We start from the raw sequence: 22492 nt of genomic DNA on the forward strand, positions 1-22492 counted from the left end.
AAGGCATTCTTACCCTTTGCAACAGCATGGGTGGATCAGGAGAGCATTATGCTAAGTGAAATAAACCAGGCAGAGAAAGATAAGTACCATATGATTTCACTCATATGTGGAATATAATGAAGAAAATGGACTAACAGGTAAAACAGAGCCAGACTCATAGATAGAGAGCAGGTTGACAGCTGGTGGGGAGGGGGACGGAGGGATTGCACAAAAAAGGAAAATCTCAAGGACATGGACAATAGTGTATGACCGCTGGGGGAAGGGGTCAGGGAGGTGGAGAAGGGTCTATGGACGTAAATGGTGATGGATGGAGACGACTTGGGTGGTAAATATACAGTAAGTACAGTGTACAGAAAGCATGTTGTGGAATTGTGTGCCTGAAACCTGTATATTTTATTAACCATTGTCATCCCCAAAATTTGAAGAGAAACTGAATAAAGAAAAAGACAAGACATATGTATCCATATACTCACTACAGCATTATTTACAATAGCCAAGATAGGGATGCCACCTAATGTCCATCAACAGATGAATGGATAAGGAAGTGGTGCATATATATAATGGAATATGATTCAGCCATAAAAAAGAATGAAATCTTGTCATCTGCATAACCTAGAGGGTATTGTGCTACGTGAAATAAGTCGGAGACAGACAAATGCCAGATGATTTTACTTATATGTGGAATGTAAAAAACAAAATCGAACAAGTAGAACAGAAACAGACTTATAGATAAAGAGAATATTTTGATGGTTGCCCAAGGTAAGGCGGTTTGGGGGAATGGGCAAAAATGGTGAAGGGATTAAGAAGTACAAATAGGTAGCTACCGAATAGTTACGGGGATGTAAAGTACAGCATAGGGAATATAGTCTATAATACTGTAATACAGTAACTATACGTGGTATCAGATGGGTACTAGATTAACTGGTGTGATCATTTTGTAAATTATATAAATGTCTAATCATGAGATTATACATCTGAAATGAATATAGTATTTTATGTCAACTCTAAGTTAAAAACTTTTAAAATTAAAACAAAGTAGATATATTGCATTAGAGTCTAGTGATAAGAACAAAGTGATTTGCCATATATTACTCAGAAGCTGAAGTGTTCTGCTTGAGGAATGCCAGTCTATTCAAGATGGAAGTCACGTTTTAAGAAAACATTTACTTTAAATATTTGGTAGATAACGTATGAATTTAGATAAATGCTAATGATATAAAATTTGTATTACAGAATGTTTGTAAACTGACTGAAAGGTTTGGTCTAAAAAATCTATTCTTTTATATACACAGTACACAGTGATAGATGGAGTCCTGGTTACCAATATGCAGTTTGTAAAGGATTCTGACATATCTTTATATGAAGTACTTACGGTATTTCAACAAATTCTTTAAAAACTGGCAACATGTAGATGTCTAATACCTACAAAGTCATTACAGTTAAACATCACTTATTTTACCAAAATAAAATTGTGTATTTCTAATTTTTTCTATTAGCTTTTTAGATCCCTTTGAAAAACAGCTAACTTAAAAACGTTGTTTCTCCATCAGAAATAAAAAAAACTGGACAAGTACTGTATTTTTAATTTATGCTTTTATGGCATTTCAAAGCAAAACTTAATGCAAACCAATACTTTCAAAAAGTAATAATAAACTCAGTTTAATTTCAAGAGTTTGCCTAAGGTAGACAATGCAAGCCACATTTTATATTTTATAAATGCAAACTGTTGTATAATAAATACAAAATAAAGAAAAAGACAGTAATAACTATTATCAGGGGTGATCTGCATTGATATAATCTGAGTATTTTCTATCAATTACATTTATAGAAAGAATCTCTGTAGTCAACTTCATCATTCACTTTTATGCCCCCACATGGGAAGTGGTAGGTGAGTACTTGTACGAATACAACTTATTGTCTGCTCCTCCACTCAGAAGTAACTGCATAAAAGGGGAGGGAAAAAAACACAAACAGAAGTAAAGGCAGTTATTTCATATGCTAGTAAACCTAATATCAGCAATCATGAATGAGCAGTTAACTTGCATTGAGAGTTAATAGTTAAATGGACTGATCACATCAATTTTTACTACTTATTATAATAAAGTTTTAAAAGGGATCAACTGAATTTGGTTAAGGAATGATTTGCTACTGTACTTTCTATGAAGCATTTGCTAAGAAATGTAATAAAAAGTTTGAAGGGTAATATAGTTTAACCCATTTAAGAAAATTAAGTTTTTAAAAGACAGAACATAATTGTTTGTGAGTAAATGGAAAACAGATTATTCAAGTAGCCCTAAGCCCTATATTTGAAAAGAATTCATAGGCATAAGAGCTTATGTATATACAGTACATAAAAATAATTGAACTGTAATTCTTTAAACACATTTTATCTAGATTTATTATATAAGATTTATCTAAATGAGAAATACTTTGATCCAATTAGTCTAAATTAGCAAGTTTATGGACTTGAAAGATTTCATTAAAATATTCATGAGAAATAAACTGCTTCATAATTCTCAAATTTTACTATTCTTAATACTAAAGGACATATTTGTTTCTTCTTTGAATATAAAAATTTTATGAATAGTAATAATGGAAACTTAGAATACAGAATTATAAATATCAGACATATTGAAACTATTAACTCCATAAATACAAGTTCCAGATTTATTTAAATAATATATTTTCCTCTTCACAAAATAACTGATGATTTCTTACCCCTGTATCAGTCCAGTCCACACTCAGAACTTTGTCTTCATGTGCAGCCAAATCATAGAGAGGAGCCTTACAACTAAAAGATGAAAAGGTTGACTTGTTATATGTATTTCGTAATATTAAAACAAACATACGAATAATCACGTATACTTTCCTGAAAACTAAAGAGTTCACCATCCTTGCTTCTATAACCACTTAGTATTTTTTTTTTTTTTGTATTTTTCTGAAGCTGGAAACGGGGAGAGACAGACAGACTCCCGTGTGCGCCCGACCGGATCCACCTGGCACACCCACCAGGGGCGATGCTCTGCCCCTCCGGGGCATTGCTCTGTTGCGACCAGAGCCACTCTAGCACCTGGGGCAGAGGCCAAGGAGCCATCCCCAGCGCCCGGGCCATCTTTGCTCCAATGGAGCCTCGGCTGCGGGAGGGGAAGAGAGAGACACAGAGGAAGGAGAGGGGGAGGGGTGGAGAAGCAAATGGGTGCTTCTCCTGTGTGCCCTGGCCGGGAATCGAACCCGGGACTTCTGCACGCCAGGCCGACGCTCTACCACTGAGCCAACCGGCCAGGGCAGACCACTGGCTTTTACTTCTATAGTTATATTTATATTAAGGTCCAGGATAATTTCACTATATTCTATTTTTTCCTGTATCATATAACAGTGTCAAAAAGATGGATTTTATAAACGTGTGTTTTTTTCTTTTTATTTGGCAAAAAACTGTCATAAATTCTTTCAGATTGCAAGAAACAAATTAACATGAGGAAAATTCTTTTGATCCTGATTTTTCTTTTTGTTATTAATACTTAGCATTCCAGCCCTGGCAGGGTGGTTCCATTGGTTGGAGCACTGTCCCAACCCGCAGAGGTTGCTGGTTTAATCCCCAGTTAGGCCCTGGCCGGTTGGCTCAGCGGTAGAGCGTCGGCCTAGCGTGCGGAGGACCCGGGTTCGATTCCGGCCAGGGCACACAGGAGAAGCGCCCATTTGCTTCTCCACCCCTCCGCCATGCTTTCCTCTCTGTCTCTCTCCTCCCCTCCCGCAGCCGAGGCTCCATTGGAGCAAAGATGGCCCGGGCGCTGGGGATGGCTCTGTGGCCTCTGCCTCAGGCACTAGAGTGGCTCTGGTCGCAACATGGCGACGCCCAGGATGGGCAGAGCATCGCCCCCTGGTGGGCAGAGCGTCGCCCCATGGTGGGCGTGCCGGGTGGATCCCGGTCAGACGCATGTGGGAGTCTGTCTGACTGTCTCTCCCTGTTTCCAGCTTCAGAAAAATGAAAAAAAAAAAAAAAAAAAATACCCAGTTAGGGCACACACAGGAACAGAGCGATGTTCATATCTCTCTCTCTCTCTCTCCCTCTCCCTCCCTCGCTTCCTAAAATCAATAAATAAAAATTAAAGTATTTTATCATTCCAGTAGTCATTTCACCTTCTCCATATACAACAGGCAATTGATCTACTTCTCCTGTGGACTGTAAATAGGGTTTACCTTCTTGTATCCCACAGCTTGACCATGTTATCCAAAGAGCCTGAGACCAGCTGCTGCTCATGGGTAGGAGACCACTTTACTGCTGTGACCCAGCCTGTATGTGAGGTTAGGGACAGTGACACCAGGGAACCATCTGCACAAAGCAAAAAAGACAACTATCATTAAATTTTAGAACTAAGCAGAATAAATCTAAAAAAGCAGAAAATTGCCTTTTTATACCATCTCTAGTGAAAAGAGAAGTTGTTATTTACACATAGTTTTCTGCAGTGCTTTACATGACTCACCTTTAGTTCGGGGATCCCACAGTCTGATATGCCTATCTGTGCTTCCAGATGCTAAACGTTTACAAAGTGGAGAATAGGAGATACAATTAAACACTTTATTTCCTGTCTGAAAAAAAAAAAAAAAAAAGGAAAGAACATTTAACCATGGGTGGGCTGGAAGTAATCATTTCTAGAAGCTTATCGTTGAAAAGCTCAAAGTTAATCAGAGAACCACTGAATTTATTAAGTCTTACCAAAGTTGACTTAAGACTGCCAGACTCAACATCCCACACTCTAATTGTGTGGTCCCAGGATGCACTGCAGATTTCTTCAGCGTCTGACCACAACACTGAGGAAATGGCTTCCTTGTGGCCAGAGAGGGTCACTATGGGCGTCTAGAAATGAAAGACACCGAAAGGGAAAGCACGTTCAGTTCAGAGCAGCTGAAACAGTAACAGTAGCTGATACTTCTGAAGCCCATATGGCGGATAGTGTGTCAGGTGCTTTGGCTTTCGTATCCTGCTTATTTCTTCTTTACAACGATCCTCCAAGACAGGTATTTTTGTTTTAATTTTATAACTAGAGATAGTGAAGCTGAGAAAGATAACTTGCCAAGGTCATACAGCTTATAAGTGGCAGATTTAAAATCGAACCCAAATGATTACTCCAAAGTGTGTAGTCTTTCCACTATATTCTGCTGCTTCCTCATCTGGTCTACTTTTCATTTTGAGATAGAAGTATTAATATGAATACTAACTCTTTTCACCTGTTACATGTAGAAGTTAGTAGAAGCAGCTCTGGGGTTAGATCTAGGTTTGAGTCAAAGTGTTGCAATTTTCTCTCTTCCAAGTTAAATTAATCTAAATAGGTTATTCTTACCACTTTATTTTCTTAGCATCCAACCTTTAAATGTCCATGGCTCATTAATATTCCAAAATCTCTACTGTCTTTCTCAAATTAAAACCCCAAATTAGGTATAGTGTCTGTCTTAAATATAAATAACATGTGATAGAGAGAGGGGAAAAATTCTGAAATGAGAATAATCTACTTTTGTAACTTTGTTATATATGGCCTCCTTAAATATTATTACCTCATCTGCAGTATGAGGGGTTATAGTAGTAGATCAGAGATCAGCGAAGTTTTTTGATAACGGTCCAGAAAAGAAATTTTTTAGCTTTTCTGGACCACATATTGCCTCTGTTGCATATTCTTTGTTTTTAAAACCTCTTTAAAATGTAAAAATCACTCTTAGTAGTACAAAACTAGGCCACAGCCCAATTAGTTGTTGAGTTATATTTTGCTTACTCCTGGACTAAATGATCCCTAAGATTTCTCTTTTCAGCTCTAAAATTTTCCCGTAAAAAAATAAAGAAATCCCCAAAACTCAGAAACATTGATACGTAAAGACACATGCAACCCCATGTTTATTGCAGCATTGTTCACAGTGGCCAGGACATGGAAACAACCAAAAAGCCCATCAATAGATGACTGGATAAAGAAGATGTGGCACATATACACTATGGAATACTACTCAGCCATAAGAAATGATGACATTGGAACATTTACAGCAAAATGGTGGGATCTTGATAACATGATACGAAGCGAAATAAGTAAATCAGAAAAAAACAGGAACTGTATTATTCCATACGTAGGTGGGACATAATAGTGAAACTAAGAGACATTGATAAGAGTGTGGTGGTTGGAGGGGGGGGAATGGGAGAGGGATAGGGGGTGGGGAGGGGCACAAAGAAAACAAGATAGAAGGTGACAGAGGACAATCTGACTTTGGGTGGTGGGTATGCAACATAATTGAACGACAAGATAACCTGGACTTGTTATCTTTGAATATATTTATCCTGATTTATTGATGTCACCCCATTAAAAAAATAAAATTATAAAAAATAAAATAAAAAAACCTGATACAAGAGCCTATACACAAATTTTTATCACATTTTTATTTATGACTGTTAAATTGGAAACAACCCACATATACTTCAACTGGTAAGTGATTAAGTCAACTACTACTGTATATCCATACAAAAGAATACTACTCAGCTTTTAAAAGGAATAAACCATGATACCAATAACCTGGGTGTATCTCTGGTGAGGGATGAACCTCAAATGCATTGTGCTAAACGGAAAAAAAAGGTAGATGCAAAAGTCTATATTCTGTGTGATTCCATTTGTATGATCTTCTGGAAAAAGAAAACTGATAGGAATGGAGAACAAGCCAGTGGTTGCAGGGTATAGACGCAGAGGGGAAGGGGTGACTATACCAGTAGGCAGCCAGAGTTTTAGGGGATGATGAATTGTTCTGTATCTTGATTATGCAGTAGCTGCATATTCAATGCATTTATCAAAATTCAAAAGCTATATATCAAAGAATAAATTTACATATGTGTAATTTTTTTTAATATTTTATTTTTATTGATTTTTTAGAGAGAGAGGAGTGAGAGAGAGAGACAGAGAGAGAGAAGGGGGAGGAGCAGGAAGCATCAACTCCCATATGTGCCTTGACCAGGCAAGCCCAAGGTTTCGAACCGGCGACCTCAGTGTTCCAGATTGACGCTTTATCCCACTGCGCCACCACAGGTCAGGCCTATGTGTAATTTTTTTTAAAAGACAGAAAAGTCAACCTTGGTATAGTTCTTCAGGGAATAAGGTGATTTTTGAGAGAAAATAAGGATAAAAACCTTTACATAACTTTAGTGCAAGCTATAACAACGGAAAGATCCTACTTCAAAATGTACCATGAGCCCTGGTCGGATGGGTCTGGATAGACTGGTCCTAGCACACCAAGGTCACGGGTTTGATCCCCGGCTGGGGCACGCACGGAGAAGCAATCGATGAGGGCACAACTAAATGGAACTAAGTAGAACAAGTTGATGCTTCTCTCTCTCCCTAACTCCTTCTCGCTCTCAAACCAATGGAAAAAAGTTTTTTAAATGCACCATGTGATAAAATATATTAGCTAAATAGTCAGCCTACCTATCTGTAAGCCTGACACAATGCTACTACATCCAATGAGGCAGATAAATTTAGCCTAGGTACAGGAGTATTTCTGATAAAAATTTACAAATCTACTGAAAGAAGGCTTAATTATGGTTGAAGCAGCAAGGTGAGACGAAAGGAAATTTAAATAAGAAAGATCATATTAAATTATCTTCTACTTGTCAATACAAACTTAAGCCAAGTATAGTAGTTCTCACAAATACTTGCCCTCGTTAGTCCCAACTGCTCTGTTTTCTGTTTCTTTCTTGGCCGATTTGTTGATTCCTCCATTTCATCTTCTTCATCTGTAGGAACTGTATCATAGAGAATTAGAACAGATATATTTTTAAAATTTATTCATTGACTTTAGAGCGACAGAGAGGGGAAGAAAGGGCGGTAGAGGAAAGGAGAGAGAGAGAAACATTCATTTGTTGTTCTACTTATTTGTGCACTCACTGGTTGCTTCCTGTGTGTGCCCTGACCAGGGCCTGAACTGCAACACTGGTCTTTTGGGACGATGCTCTAATTGATTGAGCTAATAGGCCAGGGCCAGATTTTATATTTTTAAAATTTATAGTAAACACTGACTGCAAAGTCTCAAAAAATTCTTACATTTCTGGGTGTATACTTTCTCCACATTATCTCAATTGACTAGAAAGACATTCCTATTCATTTATGGGTTAATAGAAAATTATACATAAAAACAATACTTGGGTTACCAATCTTCCAAAAGGCCAAAGTAAAAAGTAAAGACATTAAAATCCTAGAACCTAACCAGTTTGATATCTTGCTATGCTTCAAGAACTTCTTAATACTATCAAGGTACCTTCCTCTGAGCGTCCTCCCTCCTCTTCCTCCTCTAACTGTTTCTTCTCTATTTTCAAAGTCAGAAGTTTTGGTAAAACTGTATTAAACATTTTATTTTAAGTAAACCAGCTTAATAAGAAAATTTCTGTAAAAGTCAAGTATATCAGCTTGACCAGGTGGTGGCGCAGTGGATGGAGCATCGGACTGGGATGAGGAAGACCCAGGTTCAAGGCCCCGAGGTTGCCAGTTTGAGCACGGGCTCATCTGGTTTGAGCAAAAATTCACCAGCTTGGACCCAAGGTTGCTGGCTCAAGAAAGGGGTTGCTCGGTCTGCTGAAGGCCCATCAAGGCACATATGAGAAAGCAATCAATGAACAACTAAGGTGTCGCAATGCGCAATGAAAAACTAATGATTGATACTTCTCATCTCTCCGTTCCTGTCTGTCTGTCCCTGTCTATCCCTCACTCTGACTCTCTCTCTGTCTCTGTAAAAAAAAAAAAAAAAAAGTCAAGTATATCAAAATTACTCAGAAGGTATTTTTGTTTATTTCCAGGTTTCTGAGTAAGAGAATTCAGGCAGTTACGACCTACTACATCAAACATATTATGGACATCTGCAGCAATTCAGTGACATTGTCCACTAAATAAGGGGATTGTGGGGTAGAAAACCATTTTTTTTTAAGTGAGAGAGACAGACAAGACAGAAAGGGAAAGATGAGAAGCATCAACTCATAGTTGTGTCACTTTAGTTGTTCACTGACTGACTGCTTCCCATACATGTCTTGACTGGGGGGCTCAAGCCAGCAACCATGGGGTCATGTCTATGCCACACTCAAGCTGGACGAGCCCGCGCTCAAGCCAGATGAGCCTGTGATTAAGCCGGTAACTTTGGGGTTCCGACCTGGGACCTCAGCATCCCAGATCAACACTCTATCCACAGTGCCACCACTGGTCAGGCAAAAAACATTTTGAAACAAAATGAAATATACTAATTTTTCTCTACACTATGCTCTTTTGTATCCTACAAAGCCCTGGTCCATTTTTATGTTAAAATATGGGTTAAGCCCTGGCCGGTTGGCTCAGTGGTAGAGCGTCGGCCTGATGTGCAGGAGTCCCAGGTTGATTCCCAGCCAGGGCACACAGGAGAGGCGCCCATCTGCTTCTCTATCCCTCCCCCTCTCCTTCCTCTCTGTCTCTCTCTTCCCCTCCCGCAGCCAAGGCTCCATTGGAGCAAAGTTGGCCTGGGTGCTGAGGATGGCTCCATGGCCTCTGCCTCAGGCGCCAGAGTGGCTCTGGTTGCAACAGAGCAACGCCCCAGATGGCATGCCGGGTGGATCCCGGTCGGGTGCATGTGGGAGTCTGTCTGACTGCCTCCCCGTTTCCAACTTCAGAAAAATACAAAAAAAAAAAAAAAAAAAATTTATACATATATATATATATATGTATGTATATATATATATATATATATATATGGGTTAAAAAGAAATCTTTCACTGAAATTCTTGAAATATCATTAAAAGAAATATTTGATTTACCTGTAGACCAGATCTTTAGCATCTTATCCCAGGAACCACTGCAAAACTAAAGAGATATACATGAAGGGAAACCGAGTTTGTAGTATAATCCATATTATTTGCCCTGTTATTTCCTGCTATTTAACGTAAAACCTTTACTTTGCTCTGAAAGCCTTACTAATATGGCACCATCTGCCTGTCTTCCTAGTCTCCTGAAAGTTGTACCTTCAATCTCATGGCAACAGAAGGAGCTGCCATCCCTGTATGGCCTGGTGCCCTGGCCATCGTTGCTTAGATCAGGGTGGACAACTGACCTCCAGTAGGCTAACAGGTCTCTTTCCCTTCAGGACCTTTTTCCTTTTTTGAAAACTTGTAATCCAGAGAGTGGAGTTAATCTTTTTCCAGGGACTAATGGTACAGGATGTAAAACCTGGGAATATTGAAGGCCAGTTTCTATTGCCATGTGGAAAAAGCCAGTTTGAGGTAAGAGAAAATAAAGTCAACTTGGGGAGACAAGAGGGCGGGGGTGTGCTGGCCACATTCAAGCCTCCACTCCTCGGTTCCTGAGACCCAAATGCACCATCTCCCTGCTCATGATGTGGTTATTCACTCTTCTTTGGCTCTCACAATCTTTAAGCTGAAAAAATTTTAAGATGAGTTCCTGTCTCTTATAGCTACAACATAGGGTGCAATTAATTCACTTAAGTTTGGACTTGACAACATGTAAACCTTTTGATGGCTCAAATATGAATAATCATAAATCTTTAACTTGGAATACATCAAATGCCCTCTGTAACGCTAACTGGCAAAGAAATGCTGAAGAAACATTTTTAGGGAACTTTCACACAGTATGAGAGGCTGTAATTTCTCATAAATCAATACAGTGTTGCCTTCAGGTGTATTTCCTGTTAACTAACTTGCTGTTTTGTTAGAATAAAGAGTAGATCAGCAGTAATAGTAAAACGATCTCTATTAACAGTAACTTTAGTGTATGCTATGGCTTATTAGATGAACTAGACATTTTCAATTGATGACAGCACTGTGAGTGGTTGAAACATTGAAAATGTCAATCATTAAGATTTAAGTCTACATAAAGAAATTGCTTGTTTATCTGAATGCTTAAAACTTTCTGCAATTCATATGAAGTTCTAACATAGATACCCAGACTAAGGAAGTGAGTTTCTGATCTTTTATTGTATGAGTAGTTACTTTTTGGTTTCAAATCATATTCTTCAGTCACCAATTGTGAAGAAAGTAGGCCAATCACAATGAATATATGTAGAGAAAATATTTCTGCATGAGAAGTTCAAAGTGTAACTCAACACAGTGCTGATAACAGAGGAGCTCCTTACTTTGGTTCCTGTGCTGTCAACAGCGATGGAGTCCACACTCCCGGCATGGCCTCGGCAGCAGTGCAGGGCTTTCGCTTTGTTTCTCTCGACGCTCCACTCCCACAGGAGAATAGTCTGATCCAGGGAGGCACTCAGCAGCAGGCAAGACAAGTTGTCTGAGGAAAGGAGAGCACAAGAATAAGAAACAAGCTAGTACAGAAATTTAAAATACACCGTGTTCTGAAACTAAAGAATTGGTTATTGTTGGGACAAATGTTAAAAATATATAAAAGCTCATTATGTCCACCTTTGAAAAAGAAACTTACAGTATAGTCTTCAAAAATACTGTAAAAAAATGAGTTTAACATACTTAGTTCTAACTTGAAAATATGTATTATCTGATAGAATTTTAGAAAGGATGCACTTCTATGAACATACGAATTTTTTTAATATAGTCCTTTACTTCTTGAACACTGTATTTCTGAAAGACCGCATAATAACTGAGGCATGAGACATTTCCTACCCTCTGTTCTGCCTCAGCACTTAGAATGGCTTATTTCTAGTCTCTGTCCAGTATTCCTCTCAGTTTAGGCCGAGTCCTACCTTTTTTTACCCAGGCCACATCTTTTACAACATCTGTATGTCCCACAATTGTCATTATTGACTTTCCTTCCAAGGACCAGATCCGAGAAGTCTTATCATAAGAACCAGTTAAGATCCTGCAAGGAGAAAAAAAAAAATCCTTTGAAATACAAAAAGCAGCTTTTTCAAATCCTGAAATCAATTATACATATTTATAAAGCAAGAACAAAGTCAATCTTGAGGACTGTACTTTTAAACTCTCCTTTAATAAGATTAAGATTTCAAAACACACTGGAGTGGATCAGAAGATGTTACATTTGGCTTTTCTTGACCTGCTAAGAATAAACATATAACGGACAAATCCTAGATTTTATTTTTAGTGCCATTATAAATACTACAACTCTCAGGAAAGCTAAGCAAGTTGCCTATAAAACCTAACAATGGTTTAACCAATGAAAACCATTAAAAAGAAAAACAGTAAAACCAGTTAAAGTAAAAAATAAAACCAGTAAAAATATAACTGTATAACAGCCCCAGGGAGAAATTCTTTGAATGTAAGCTATCACTATACACCACTCTTGATGTGGTTTTCTACAAGTAAGGGCAGTGGGGGTCTGCTCTGAGCCATCTACAACTTCTTGATTGCAGTCTGCCCATTTTAGCACTAAAACAGCACGACCTGCATCTTCATGGTAGCAGGCCAGGAGAAACGTGACGACAAAAAAATCCCCCCCCCCCCCAACACATACTACATCCTTGGTCTTAAGAAACAACATACTTATATCAAACAAATGCCCTGACACTTGACCTATTCAAAATAAAAATGTCACTACATCTTGACACAGAAAAGAAAGCTTACTAATAGATCTTTCTTCTTAACTACGGTGACTGTAAAGATCCTTTGGTATGGTCACTGATACCTGTATCACAAATTACTTTTACAAAGGACAGAGAAATCAGAGAAGAATAGTCTCATCGTGCACTTAAAAAGACTGATCAAGATGGCATACAAAGAAGGATACAAGAACATTCATCCAACAATACCATTCCTCTGCCCCTTTGATTGAACTGATCCAGTCATCATGGAACAGGCACTGCTCTGGCTGAGGTGCAGTATACTTCACCACATATTCGAGTTCCACAACCTCTTCCTGGTCACAGAGAGAAATCAGAAATCAGTCAGGCGGTACAATCTTAAAAGGTATATTCTGAAGATAAAGGACTCCCAGATTAATAAATCTTCATGTTTTCCCCCCTTCATAACCCAGAAAATTTGGAGCCATACAAAAGGTGAAAAATTTTATTTGATGTAACTATGCTATGAAGAACATTAAGAAATATTAATGACCTCTGAAAACTTTTGCTAAAAGTGGGGGGGAAAATATAAGAAACTTTAAATTATAAATCACAAAAGCATATTGTTAAATGGGTACAGAGCTTCTGTTTAGGATGATGAAAAGCAGGCGTCCCCAAACTGCGGCCCCCTGAGGCCATTTATCTGGCCCCCCGCCACACTTCTGGAAGGGGCACCTCTTTCATTGGTGGTCAGTGAGAGGAGCACTGTATGTGGCGGCCCTCCAACTGTCTGAGGGACAGTGAACTGGCCTCCTGTGTAAAAAGTTTGGGGACCCCTGATGAAAAGGTTCTGGAAATGGATAGTGGTGATGGTTGCAAAATATTGTGAATGTTATTAATGCCACTGAATTGTACTCCAAAAAAATGGTTAGAATGTCCTCCCAATACACAAAGCTTGCTTGTTTGATCCTGGGTCAGGGCACATACAGAAACAGATTAATATTTCCATGTCTCTCTCTCTCTCTCTCTCTCTCTCCCCCTTTCTCTCTCAAATCAATAAATAAATTTAAAGAGTTCTTTAAAAAATGGTTATAAAATGATAAATTTCATGTCTATTTTACTATAGTTCTAAAAATTGCCCCCAAAATTGTTATAAAAGCAATATTAAGAAAAGTTTGAAAATTAGAGGAAAGGGAGAAAAATCATTCTAAATCACAATAACCTAACCTACTAGTGGTTATATGTGCACAGTCATTTTGTACACCTTTAGGAGCAGTAAGCATATATTTGCTATTTCCCTTTCTTGACAATTCTTGCACAGATACAAAGTTATCTTTCCATATTTATTCATCTATACTTCTTTACTAATTTACTCAAAGAAGAGAGGATTTCAAACTTGAATATATAGCAACTAAAGTTCAAATTCCGAGGAAAAAACAATAATCAAAAGGATCAGCCCTGGCTGGTTGGCTCAGTGGTAGAGCATCGGCCTGGCGTGCGGGGGACCCGGGTTCGATTTCCGGCCAGGGCACATAGGAGAAGCACCCATTTGCTTCTCCACCCCCCCTTCCTCTCTGTCTCTCTCTTCCCCTCCCGCAGCCGAGGCTCCATTGGAGCAAAGATGGCCCGGGTGCTGGGGATGGCTCCTTGGCCTCTGCCCCAGGTGCTAGAGTGGCTCTGGTCGCGGCAGAGCATCGCCCCCTGGTGGGCAGAGCGTTGCCCCTGGTGGGCGTGCCGGGTGGATCCCTGTCGGGCGCATGCGGGAGTCGATCTGACTGTCTCTCCCCGTTTCCAGCTTCAGAAAAATACAAAAAAATAAAAAATAAAAAAAAATAATAATAATCAAAAGGATCTTGGTTACTATAGATTTAGGCTGATTCTAAATGGAGTTTACCTGCATTATCTAATAATAGGTAAAATAGAGCAGGTAAGCATTTGAACTTACCGACGAGATGTTCTCCAGTTCCATGTGTCTGACCAAGGGCATTCGCAGAAACTGGCCCTTGATAAGGAAATCGAACTCCACATGTTTGTGGATCTCTAAAGAAAATACATAATAAAATTATCACTCTTAGGACCTGAAGTGGTATTGGCAGAGGTATATGAGACCCCAAAACAAAGAGTGCCTATTATCCCAGTGTGGCCCCTGAGTTTCTCCAGAATTTCTCCATGGCACAATCAAGCCATGTATCCCAGTATAGTATGTGATTTTTTAAGAACAGAAATACTTTGTTCTGTTGGTAAAATTGTTGTTATTGTGGAGCTATAATTATTTAAATTAAAAAAAACCATTTTATTCTATGAAAAAATTTCAAATATATACAAACATAGAAATAACAAACGAATCCCCATCCACTAAACACACTTTGACAATTACCGACTCATGGACAATCATCTCAATGCTCCTTCCTCCACTCCCCCACTGCTTTATTCTTAAGCAAACCTCAGAAATGGTATCAGTTCATCTGTAAATCTTTAGTATGTATCTCTACAATATAAAGACTTTAAAAAGTCACATTAAAATATTTCATAATTTTTTCTGTCAAATAGCCAATGTTCACATTTCCTTATTCCATAAATATTTTTTACAAGAAGCTTTTTAGAGTCAGCATCCAAAGTCCACAAATTATATTTAATATATTTTATAATAATTTTTATTTCCCTTGTCATTTATATATTTGTTGAAGAAACTGGGTCATCTGCCTTTTCATACTTCTTACATTCTGGGTTTGATTGATTACATTTTTTTATTTTTTGAGAGAGGCAGGGAGAGAGAGAGAGAGACAGGTACATTGAGCCGCTCCTGTATGTGCCCTGACCAGGAAATCTAACATTGTATTTCCAAGGTATCATTGACCATGTTTCTCTATCACCTATATATCCTGTACATGAGGCAGACCTCAAGCATTTCTATTAGGTTTCTCTGGTTTATCCTTTTGCATTTCCTATGGCATCACATCAGGAAGCATGTTATCTCATTATGTCTCTTTTTAAAATATTAAGACCCACCTCTTGCCTGACCTGTGGTGGCGCAGTGGATAAAGCGTCGACCTGGAAATGCTGAGGTTGCCAGTTCGAAACCCTGGGCTTACCTGGTCAAGGTACATATGGGAGTTGATGCTTCCTGCTCCTCCCCCCCTTCTCTCTATCTCTCTCTCCTCTCTCTCTCTCTCCTTTCTAAAATGAATAAATAAATAAAAATAATAATAAAAAAAAAGACCCACCTCTTGGCTCAGATCAGGTATGATCCCTCCCATCATATTCTTTATCAGCCTTTTACCTAATTAATGGTTTTAGCAGCTACTGATAATCACTACTTGAATCCATTATTTCACTGGAAGTTACAATATACTTAAAATTCTTTATTCTTTCTGCACTTATTAGAGATAATCCTTCTGATATAAGAATTCTCTCATTGTCTATTTGGACTGTTACTTTGTAAAAATCGGAAATCTAAATAATTTGCATCTTCAACTCAAGAGTGATGGCTTGGCTGTTCAGTTTATATAGAAAGACAAATCAATGTTTATTGACAAGTTTAAAAATATACAAGTATTTGTATAACAATCATATTGATATTGCAAAGCTTCTATTGCAAGAATAATTCTTATTCTAGTTCAAAGTTTTTAATAGGTAGAATATATGATATTTTTGAAATTTAGACAAGTATGCATCAGAATCTCTATATATCCAATCCATGATGAAAGTAAAGACAGGGACTTTCTTTAGAAAGAAAACACAATATGAATATCTCTTAATCAAGAACTACCACCTGCTAGGCCCTGGCCGGTTGGCTCAGTGGTAGAGCATCAGCCGGGTGTTGGCCGGGCATATGGAAGTCCCAGGTTCAATTCCTGGCCAGGGCACACAGGAGAAGCACCTATCTGACTCTCCACCCTTCCCCTTCTCCTTTCTCCCTTATTCTCTCTTCCCCTCAAAAAGCTGCCAGGGCTCCACTGGAGCAAAGCTGGCCCAGGTGCTGAGAATGGCTCCATGGCCTCTGCCTCAGGCATTAGAATGGCTCCGGTTGTAACAGAGCAAAGCCCCAGGTGGGCAGAGCATCGTCCCTTCCTGGGCATGCCGGTGGTTCTCAGTACGGCACCTGCAGGAGTCTGTCTCTCTGCCTCCCTGCTTTTCACTTCAGAAAACAAACAAATCAAAAACTACCACCTGCTACCAATGAAAAGATTGTAGACCCTATCCCTGAAAAAACATCACCTCAAACTTACCAAAGTTTGGGGCTATCTGAAGATGAAGGGGAAAGTATAAGGCATTAGTTTATACTTCTCACCTCCCCATCTCTCCAACTAGGGTACAAAAGAGCTTTGAAGTATCAGAAACATCTGCTTAATAATATGCTTGCCTCCAAATGGTATCTCCATTGACAGGTTTTGTTTTCAAAGATCACACCTGCCCTGGCCATATAGCTCGGTTGGTTGAGCATCGTCCCAAAGCACAGAGGTTGCCTGTTTGATCCCCAGACAGGGCACTTATAAGAACAGATTATCTCTGTTTCTCTCTTTCCCATAAATCAATAAAATAAACATTAAAAAATCACACTTTTTATTTTCAATTTTTTTTTGAGAGAGTCAGGAACAGACAGAAAGGGAGAGATATGAGAAGCATCAACTCATAGTTGTGGCACCTTAGTTGTTCATTGATTGCTTTCTCATATGTGCCTTGACCGAGGGGCTTCAGCTGAACCACTGACACCTTACTCATAACAGCAACCTTGGGGTCAAGCCAGCAACCATGGGGGTCATGACTTTGATCCCATGCTCAAGCTGACAACCTCGGGGTTTCAAACCTAGGTCCTCAGTATCCCAGGCTGATGCTCTATCCACTGTGCCACCACAGGAACATTGGTCTGTTCGTGTGTGTGCCCTGACTGGTGATCAAACAGGCAACCTCTGTGCTTTAGGACAACACTACAACCAACTGAGCTATCTGGCCAGGGCTTATTTTCAATTTATTGTTTAAATTTTCTATTTCCTATTACAATTTTACTTTTTAAAAACCATCATATGGCCCTGGTCTGTTTGCTCAGTGGATAGAGTGTCAGCCTGGCGTGCGGATGTCCCAGGTTTGATCCCTGGTCAGGGCATACATGAGAAACAACCATCTGTTTCTCTTCTCTTCCCTTTCCTCTCCCCTTCTCTCTCTCTTTGCTTCTCAACTCAGCTCTCTTTAGCACAATCACAGTGCCTTGATTCCCTCTGTAACACAACTATTATAGTAAGATCTTTATTCCTGAATTGCAACCACCTTATCTCCATAGTCTTAAAAACAGATTAAACTGAAATATTTTCCTGAAAACCTTTATTTCAAAGCATTTTTCAAAGTATCATGTAGCTAGGAAACCCATATGTTATAAATGACACCATTATAAAATGCATGCAGTATTATAAGGCCAAAAAAGGGAAATAAAATTAAAATGTGATAGAATTTATTGTAGTTAGTGATATTGTACCCTCTCCTAACTTTTCAGAATATATATACCCACCATTTTTGGCCTGCAGCAATTTATTAATGATGTTACTAAGGTCAGCAATTTCAGAAGCTGCAGGGATTGAGAAGGGGACATCATCTACTGCATATCTATAAAGAAGAAATGAAACATCAAGATTAAGTCCACAGATTATTTTAACAAATATGTGTTTATTCATTTAACAAACACCGAGTGGGTATCTAATCCATGGAAGACACTTTGTTTTATAGGGTTAACAAAATAAATTAAGACGTGGTCTCAGTTCTCAGAAAGAGTTCAAGTCTGGTAACCAAACACAATGAAACTATATAAGAATAATGTCATATATAATATAAAAATGGGAGAACAAATAAGCCATAGGTCATTTCAAATAGAGAAAAGAAGGATGGGTGAGCAGCGTCTGAAAGGATACACAGTGAAATATGGATAGACAGAAAGCAGGAGTCCAGGAAAGCAGGGAGCAGCAAAACAATAGCTAAGAGTTGTTAAATTGCCCACCCAGCCTATTCTAGAAAGTGTGATTTTGCTGTCAATAGCGACCAACGAAAAGACATAATGAGTATTGGTGAGAATGTGGAGAAATTAAACCCTTAGTCATTGCTGGTGGGAAATGTAAAATGGTGCTTTGGAGACATCTGATATTTCCTCAGAAAGTTAAGCAGGGTCTTAACATTTGATCCAGCAACTCCACTCCTAAGCATAAAACCAAGAAAAATGAAAATATATGTACACACAAAAACTTATACGCAAATATTCACATTACCACTATTCATAATAGCCAAAAGGTATACACAACCCAAATGTCCATCAACTAAACAATGGAAACAATGTGGTATTACTCATATAATGGAATATTATTTGACCATAAAAAGAAATGAAGTACTGTTTTATCCAGTTGGCTTAGTAGTAGAGCACCAGCCAGGCATGTGGATGTCCCAGGTCAATCCCCGGTCAGGGCACAAAGGAGAAGTAACCATCTGCTTCTCCATGCCCCCTCCCCTTCTCTCTCTCTCTTCTCCTCTTGCAGCCATAGTTCAATTGATTCCAGCAAATTGGCCCCAGGCACTGAGGATGGCTCCCTCCAGCCTCTGCCTCAGGCACTAAAAATGGGTTGGTTGGGAGCATCGCCCCAGACCAGGGTGTAGGGGTGTTTGCCAGGTGGATCTTGGATGGGGCACATGCAGGAATCTGTTTCTCTCTCTTCCCTTCTCTCACTTGGGAAAGAAGGGGGGGAAAAAAAAGGAATGAAGTACTTATACATATTACAACATGTATGACACTTGGAGCCAGTCACTAAAGACCACATTATATATTTTACTTATATACAGGTATATATGACACACACATATACATATATCTAAAATACAGTGGTCTATTTATTTCTTTTTTTTTTTTTTCTTTTTTTTTTTATTATTTATTTATTCATTAGAGAGGAGAGAGAGAGAGAGAGAGAGAGAAGGGGGGAGGAGCAGGAAGCATCAACTCCCATATGTGCCTTGACCAGGCAAGCCCAGGGTTTCGAACCGGCAACCTCAGCGTTTCCAGGTTGACACTTTATCCACTGCGCCACCACAGGTCAGGCTATTTCTTAAGACTTCAACAACAAAAATAAAAATTTCAATTAGACAAAGTATAGTGACCATGCTATTGCGTCATCACATTTCTTGAGAAGTAGTGAGGCTAAGTATGTATACTAATTAGTACTGATAATACAGTTTATGTATACTGTAAGTAAAAATACAAGGAGTGAATATGATTTACCAGGTCAATTCGTAAAGCTACAAACACACCATAAAGCAGAATGTAATTAGGTTTCAAAGGAATGCTACATTCTGGGAACTACTGTTAAAAATGTTTATATAAAATGCTGAGGTTGCTGGTTCGAAACCCTGGGCTTGCCTGGTCAAGGCACATATGGGAGTTGATGCTTCCAGCTCCTCCCCACCTTCTCTCTCTCTGTCTCTCCCTCTCCTCTCTAAAAACAAAATGAATAAATTTTTAAAAAATGGGCAAAAATGTTTATATATACATAGATGTATATATACACGCAGAGGTATATATACACACATTACGTATACCGGCATATGTATGTATGTATATACACACATTAACTAAACTGACTTCACACACATCAAAAAAACCAGTTCTACTAACCCCCTAGAAGCTCCACTTTCTAGCCTGGTTTAAAAAACATCGTTTATTACCTTGAAAAGAAAATGAAGCCTGACCAGGCGCTGGCGCAGTGGATAGCGCGTGGGACTGGGATGCGGAGGACCCAGGTTCAAGACCCCAAAGTCGCTGGCTCAAGCAAGGGGTCACTGCGTCTGCTGTAGCCCCACCCTCAAGGCACATATGAGAAAGCAATCAATGAACAAATAAGGTGTCGCAACGAAAAACTAATTAATGATGCTTCTCATCTCTCTCCGTTCCTGTCTGTCTGTCCCTATCTATCCGTCTCGCTCTCTGTCTCTGTAAAAAAAAAAAAAAAAAAAAAAAAAAAAAAAAAAAAAAGTTGTGTTTTCCGAAACCGACACACCACTAGCAGACAGCCTGTAACGACGTGGTGCGTTGTTCAAATTACATAATCATTATGTCATAATGTGTTTCATCCAGAAAGCAAGCCAGAAGCCCTTCGGCCCCCCTGCATTCACAATTTAAATTGTATAGAGTCTGAGAAGCTCGGCAGTAAGGACGCGATATCCGAGTTCGGTCCCTGAGAAATCCTTGAAAGGTACCGCTTCCGATTAAGTGGAAAACACGCTCAATCGAGGAGTCCAGCAAAAAAAAAAAAAAAAAAAAAAAAAAAAAAAAAAATATATATATATATATATATATATATATATATATATATTTATATACATATTAGAGGGTGGGTGGTGGTGTAAAAGGCAATACGGCAAAGTAGGGATCCACAAGGTCATACAGAAGGGGTCCTTGGAAAGGATCCCTGGTAAGGTGACAAGAGAGAAGCTTACTTACTTCTTGTTGTCAGTGAAGAAGCGTGTCTGGAGCTGAGCCATCGCGGGGAGTACACACAAAACTTGCCTACAGAAACGTACAGGGTAAGAGTCAAACAACCGGCGCTCTGGTCCCTTAGGACTATAAAAAGAGGCAGCTTAAAATTAGACTGCGCAGGGAAGCAGAAGCTGCAGTCCAAGACTGGGGATTCTGCTTGCTACCCTCGGCCTCCACAGCAAAGAGACCACGAGGCGGCCCTTTTACAGAGGCCCAGCCTACACACATCAACTACCTATTCCAAGATTTAGGAATCATCGATCAGGAAAGCATAGTCTTCAAGACAGCGTGTCCTTTAATATTTTTGGATTTCCTTTCATATATTTAGGCTTGTGATATAGTATGAAGATACAGAAAAGCCCAATTCAAATTTGCTTCTCTTTCGCTCTTTCTTAATGTAAGAGGTTGTCTTTAGACCCAATACTTCAAACACAGCGCCTAGATACTACAACCCCCAGAAAGCAGCGCTTCTAAGACGCTGTAACAATAGGGAATTGTAGTCTTTTATTTATTTATTTTTGCCACGCTGCCCTCAGGGCATTTAACTTGCATTAAACCATCCCGACTCCAGCTAGATATGGATTCTATTTCCTTTGTCTTCAACTTTAATTTACTAAAGCCGTTTCACGTTTATTTTATCATACATACTACCGATTCTCCGTGGGATCCAGCCCCAAGCTTCACGCTTTAAACCAAATGAAAGGAAGTGTAAAAAAAGAACGGCTCACAATAGAAACGAACGACGGTGGCCGATAGTGGTCTTATCTCACGGTGCTGCGCTGCGCGCTCCCGGAAGGGAGGCGCCTGCGCATTGTGCTGGTCTCCATGCCGGGGCCTCCGAGCCAAGACGAGGTTGAGTAGACTCGTTTTGAATTTTCTCCCCTCTGCTCCAGCACTTTGTGGACTTCCCTCCTCTCCCTGTAGAGCTGGCGGCGGCGGCGACGGCGGAACTGGAGGAGTCCGAGGTTTGGCCGAGCTGTCTGCGCCGCCGGACTGGACGCTCCTTCCCACCCCACCCCCCTCTTTCTTCCTCCTGCCTCCTCCTCCATCACCTGCTGACCTGCGGGGTCGCTGAGCCGCCGCCGCCCTCGCCCCCAGCCGCAGGCGAGCCAAGCCGAGCCCGGTGGCCGCTCCGCAGCCGCCTCGGGTCAATCCCGGGCCCTCTATAGTATAGAGCGAGGCCTGCTACCCTCTGCCCCGAACGGGGCTCGCGGGTCCCGGGGAGGCAGGCTGGAAAAGGTGGAGGTTGAGTGTCCGGAGGAGGGTCGCTGGGCCGGAGGACGCACCGCTGCGGCGGAGAAGGACCCGGCCTCCTTTGGGCGGGAGCGCCCAGTGTTTGTGGTCCTTCGCGCTGCCCCACGCCCCATTTTTTAGGTTTCTGCCTTTTTTTTTTTTTTTTCTCTTAGGAGCCCGTTCATGTGTTTAGAAGGGCAAAGGCGCACTCGCCCACCACCTTCTCCGCTCTTTGAATTTTTGGGGTCTTGAAGTTACCCAAAGACTTTTATGTCT

At 39.9% G+C, this 22492-nt stretch overlaps 2 protein-coding genes across 4 annotated transcripts in view; one reads left to right on the plus strand and one right to left on the minus strand.

The window, feature by feature from the left end:
- Positions 1 to 1574: 1574 nt before the first annotated feature.
- WDR12 (WD repeat domain 12) lies at positions 1575 to 21839 on the minus strand. 3 transcript variants are annotated; one of them, XM_066279156.1, is made up of 14 exons: positions 21712 to 21839; positions 20948 to 21013; positions 17984 to 18078; positions 14426 to 14520; positions 12730 to 12836; positions 11707 to 11822; positions 11125 to 11279; positions 9794 to 9839; positions 7680 to 7765; positions 4715 to 4855; positions 4482 to 4587; positions 4198 to 4330; positions 2719 to 2791; positions 1575 to 1940 (listed from the first exon to the last, which is right to left on the minus strand). In XM_066279156.1, exons 2-14 carry the CDS (start codon positions 20986 to 20988, stop codon positions 1863 to 1865), a joined length of 1272 nt encoding a protein of 423 aa, XP_066135253.1. In that variant the 5' UTR covers positions 20989 to 21013; positions 21712 to 21839; the 3' UTR covers positions 1575 to 1862. The 3 variants fall into 3 exon arrangements, with proteins under 3 accessions (XP_066135253.1, XP_066135252.1, XP_066135251.1); XM_066279155.1 differs by lacking the exon at positions 21712 to 21839 and adding an exon at positions 21632 to 21672; XM_066279154.1 differs by lacking the exon at positions 21712 to 21839 and adding an exon at positions 21219 to 21390.
- The window catches only part of CARF (calcium responsive transcription factor), a 63051-nt gene continuing 62343 nt past the window's right edge, over positions 21785 to 22492 (plus strand). The window contains 1 exon segment of the mRNA XM_066279153.1: positions 21785 to 21835. The gene's annotated coding sequence lies outside the window, so the exon portion shown is untranslated.

This window comes from Saccopteryx bilineata, chromosome 5 (assembly GCF_036850765.1).
Source record: "Saccopteryx bilineata isolate mSacBil1 chromosome 5, mSacBil1_pri_phased_curated, whole genome shotgun sequence".
NCBI lineage: Eukaryota > Metazoa > Chordata > Mammalia > Chiroptera > Emballonuridae > Saccopteryx > Saccopteryx bilineata.

Coding starts and splice junctions, on each gene's coding strand:
- WDR12 (XM_066279154.1), bottom strand. CDS start 21,241: ATGATTCCTAAATCTTGGAATAG. Junction 18,079..20,947: donor TTCTTCACTGACAACAAGAA/GTAAGTAAGCTT, acceptor TCTTCTTTATAG/ATATGCAGTAGATGATGTCC. Junction 1,941..2,718: donor TGGACTGGACTGATACAGGG/GTAAGAAATCAT, acceptor CCTTTTATGCAG/TTACTTCTGAGTGGAGGAGC.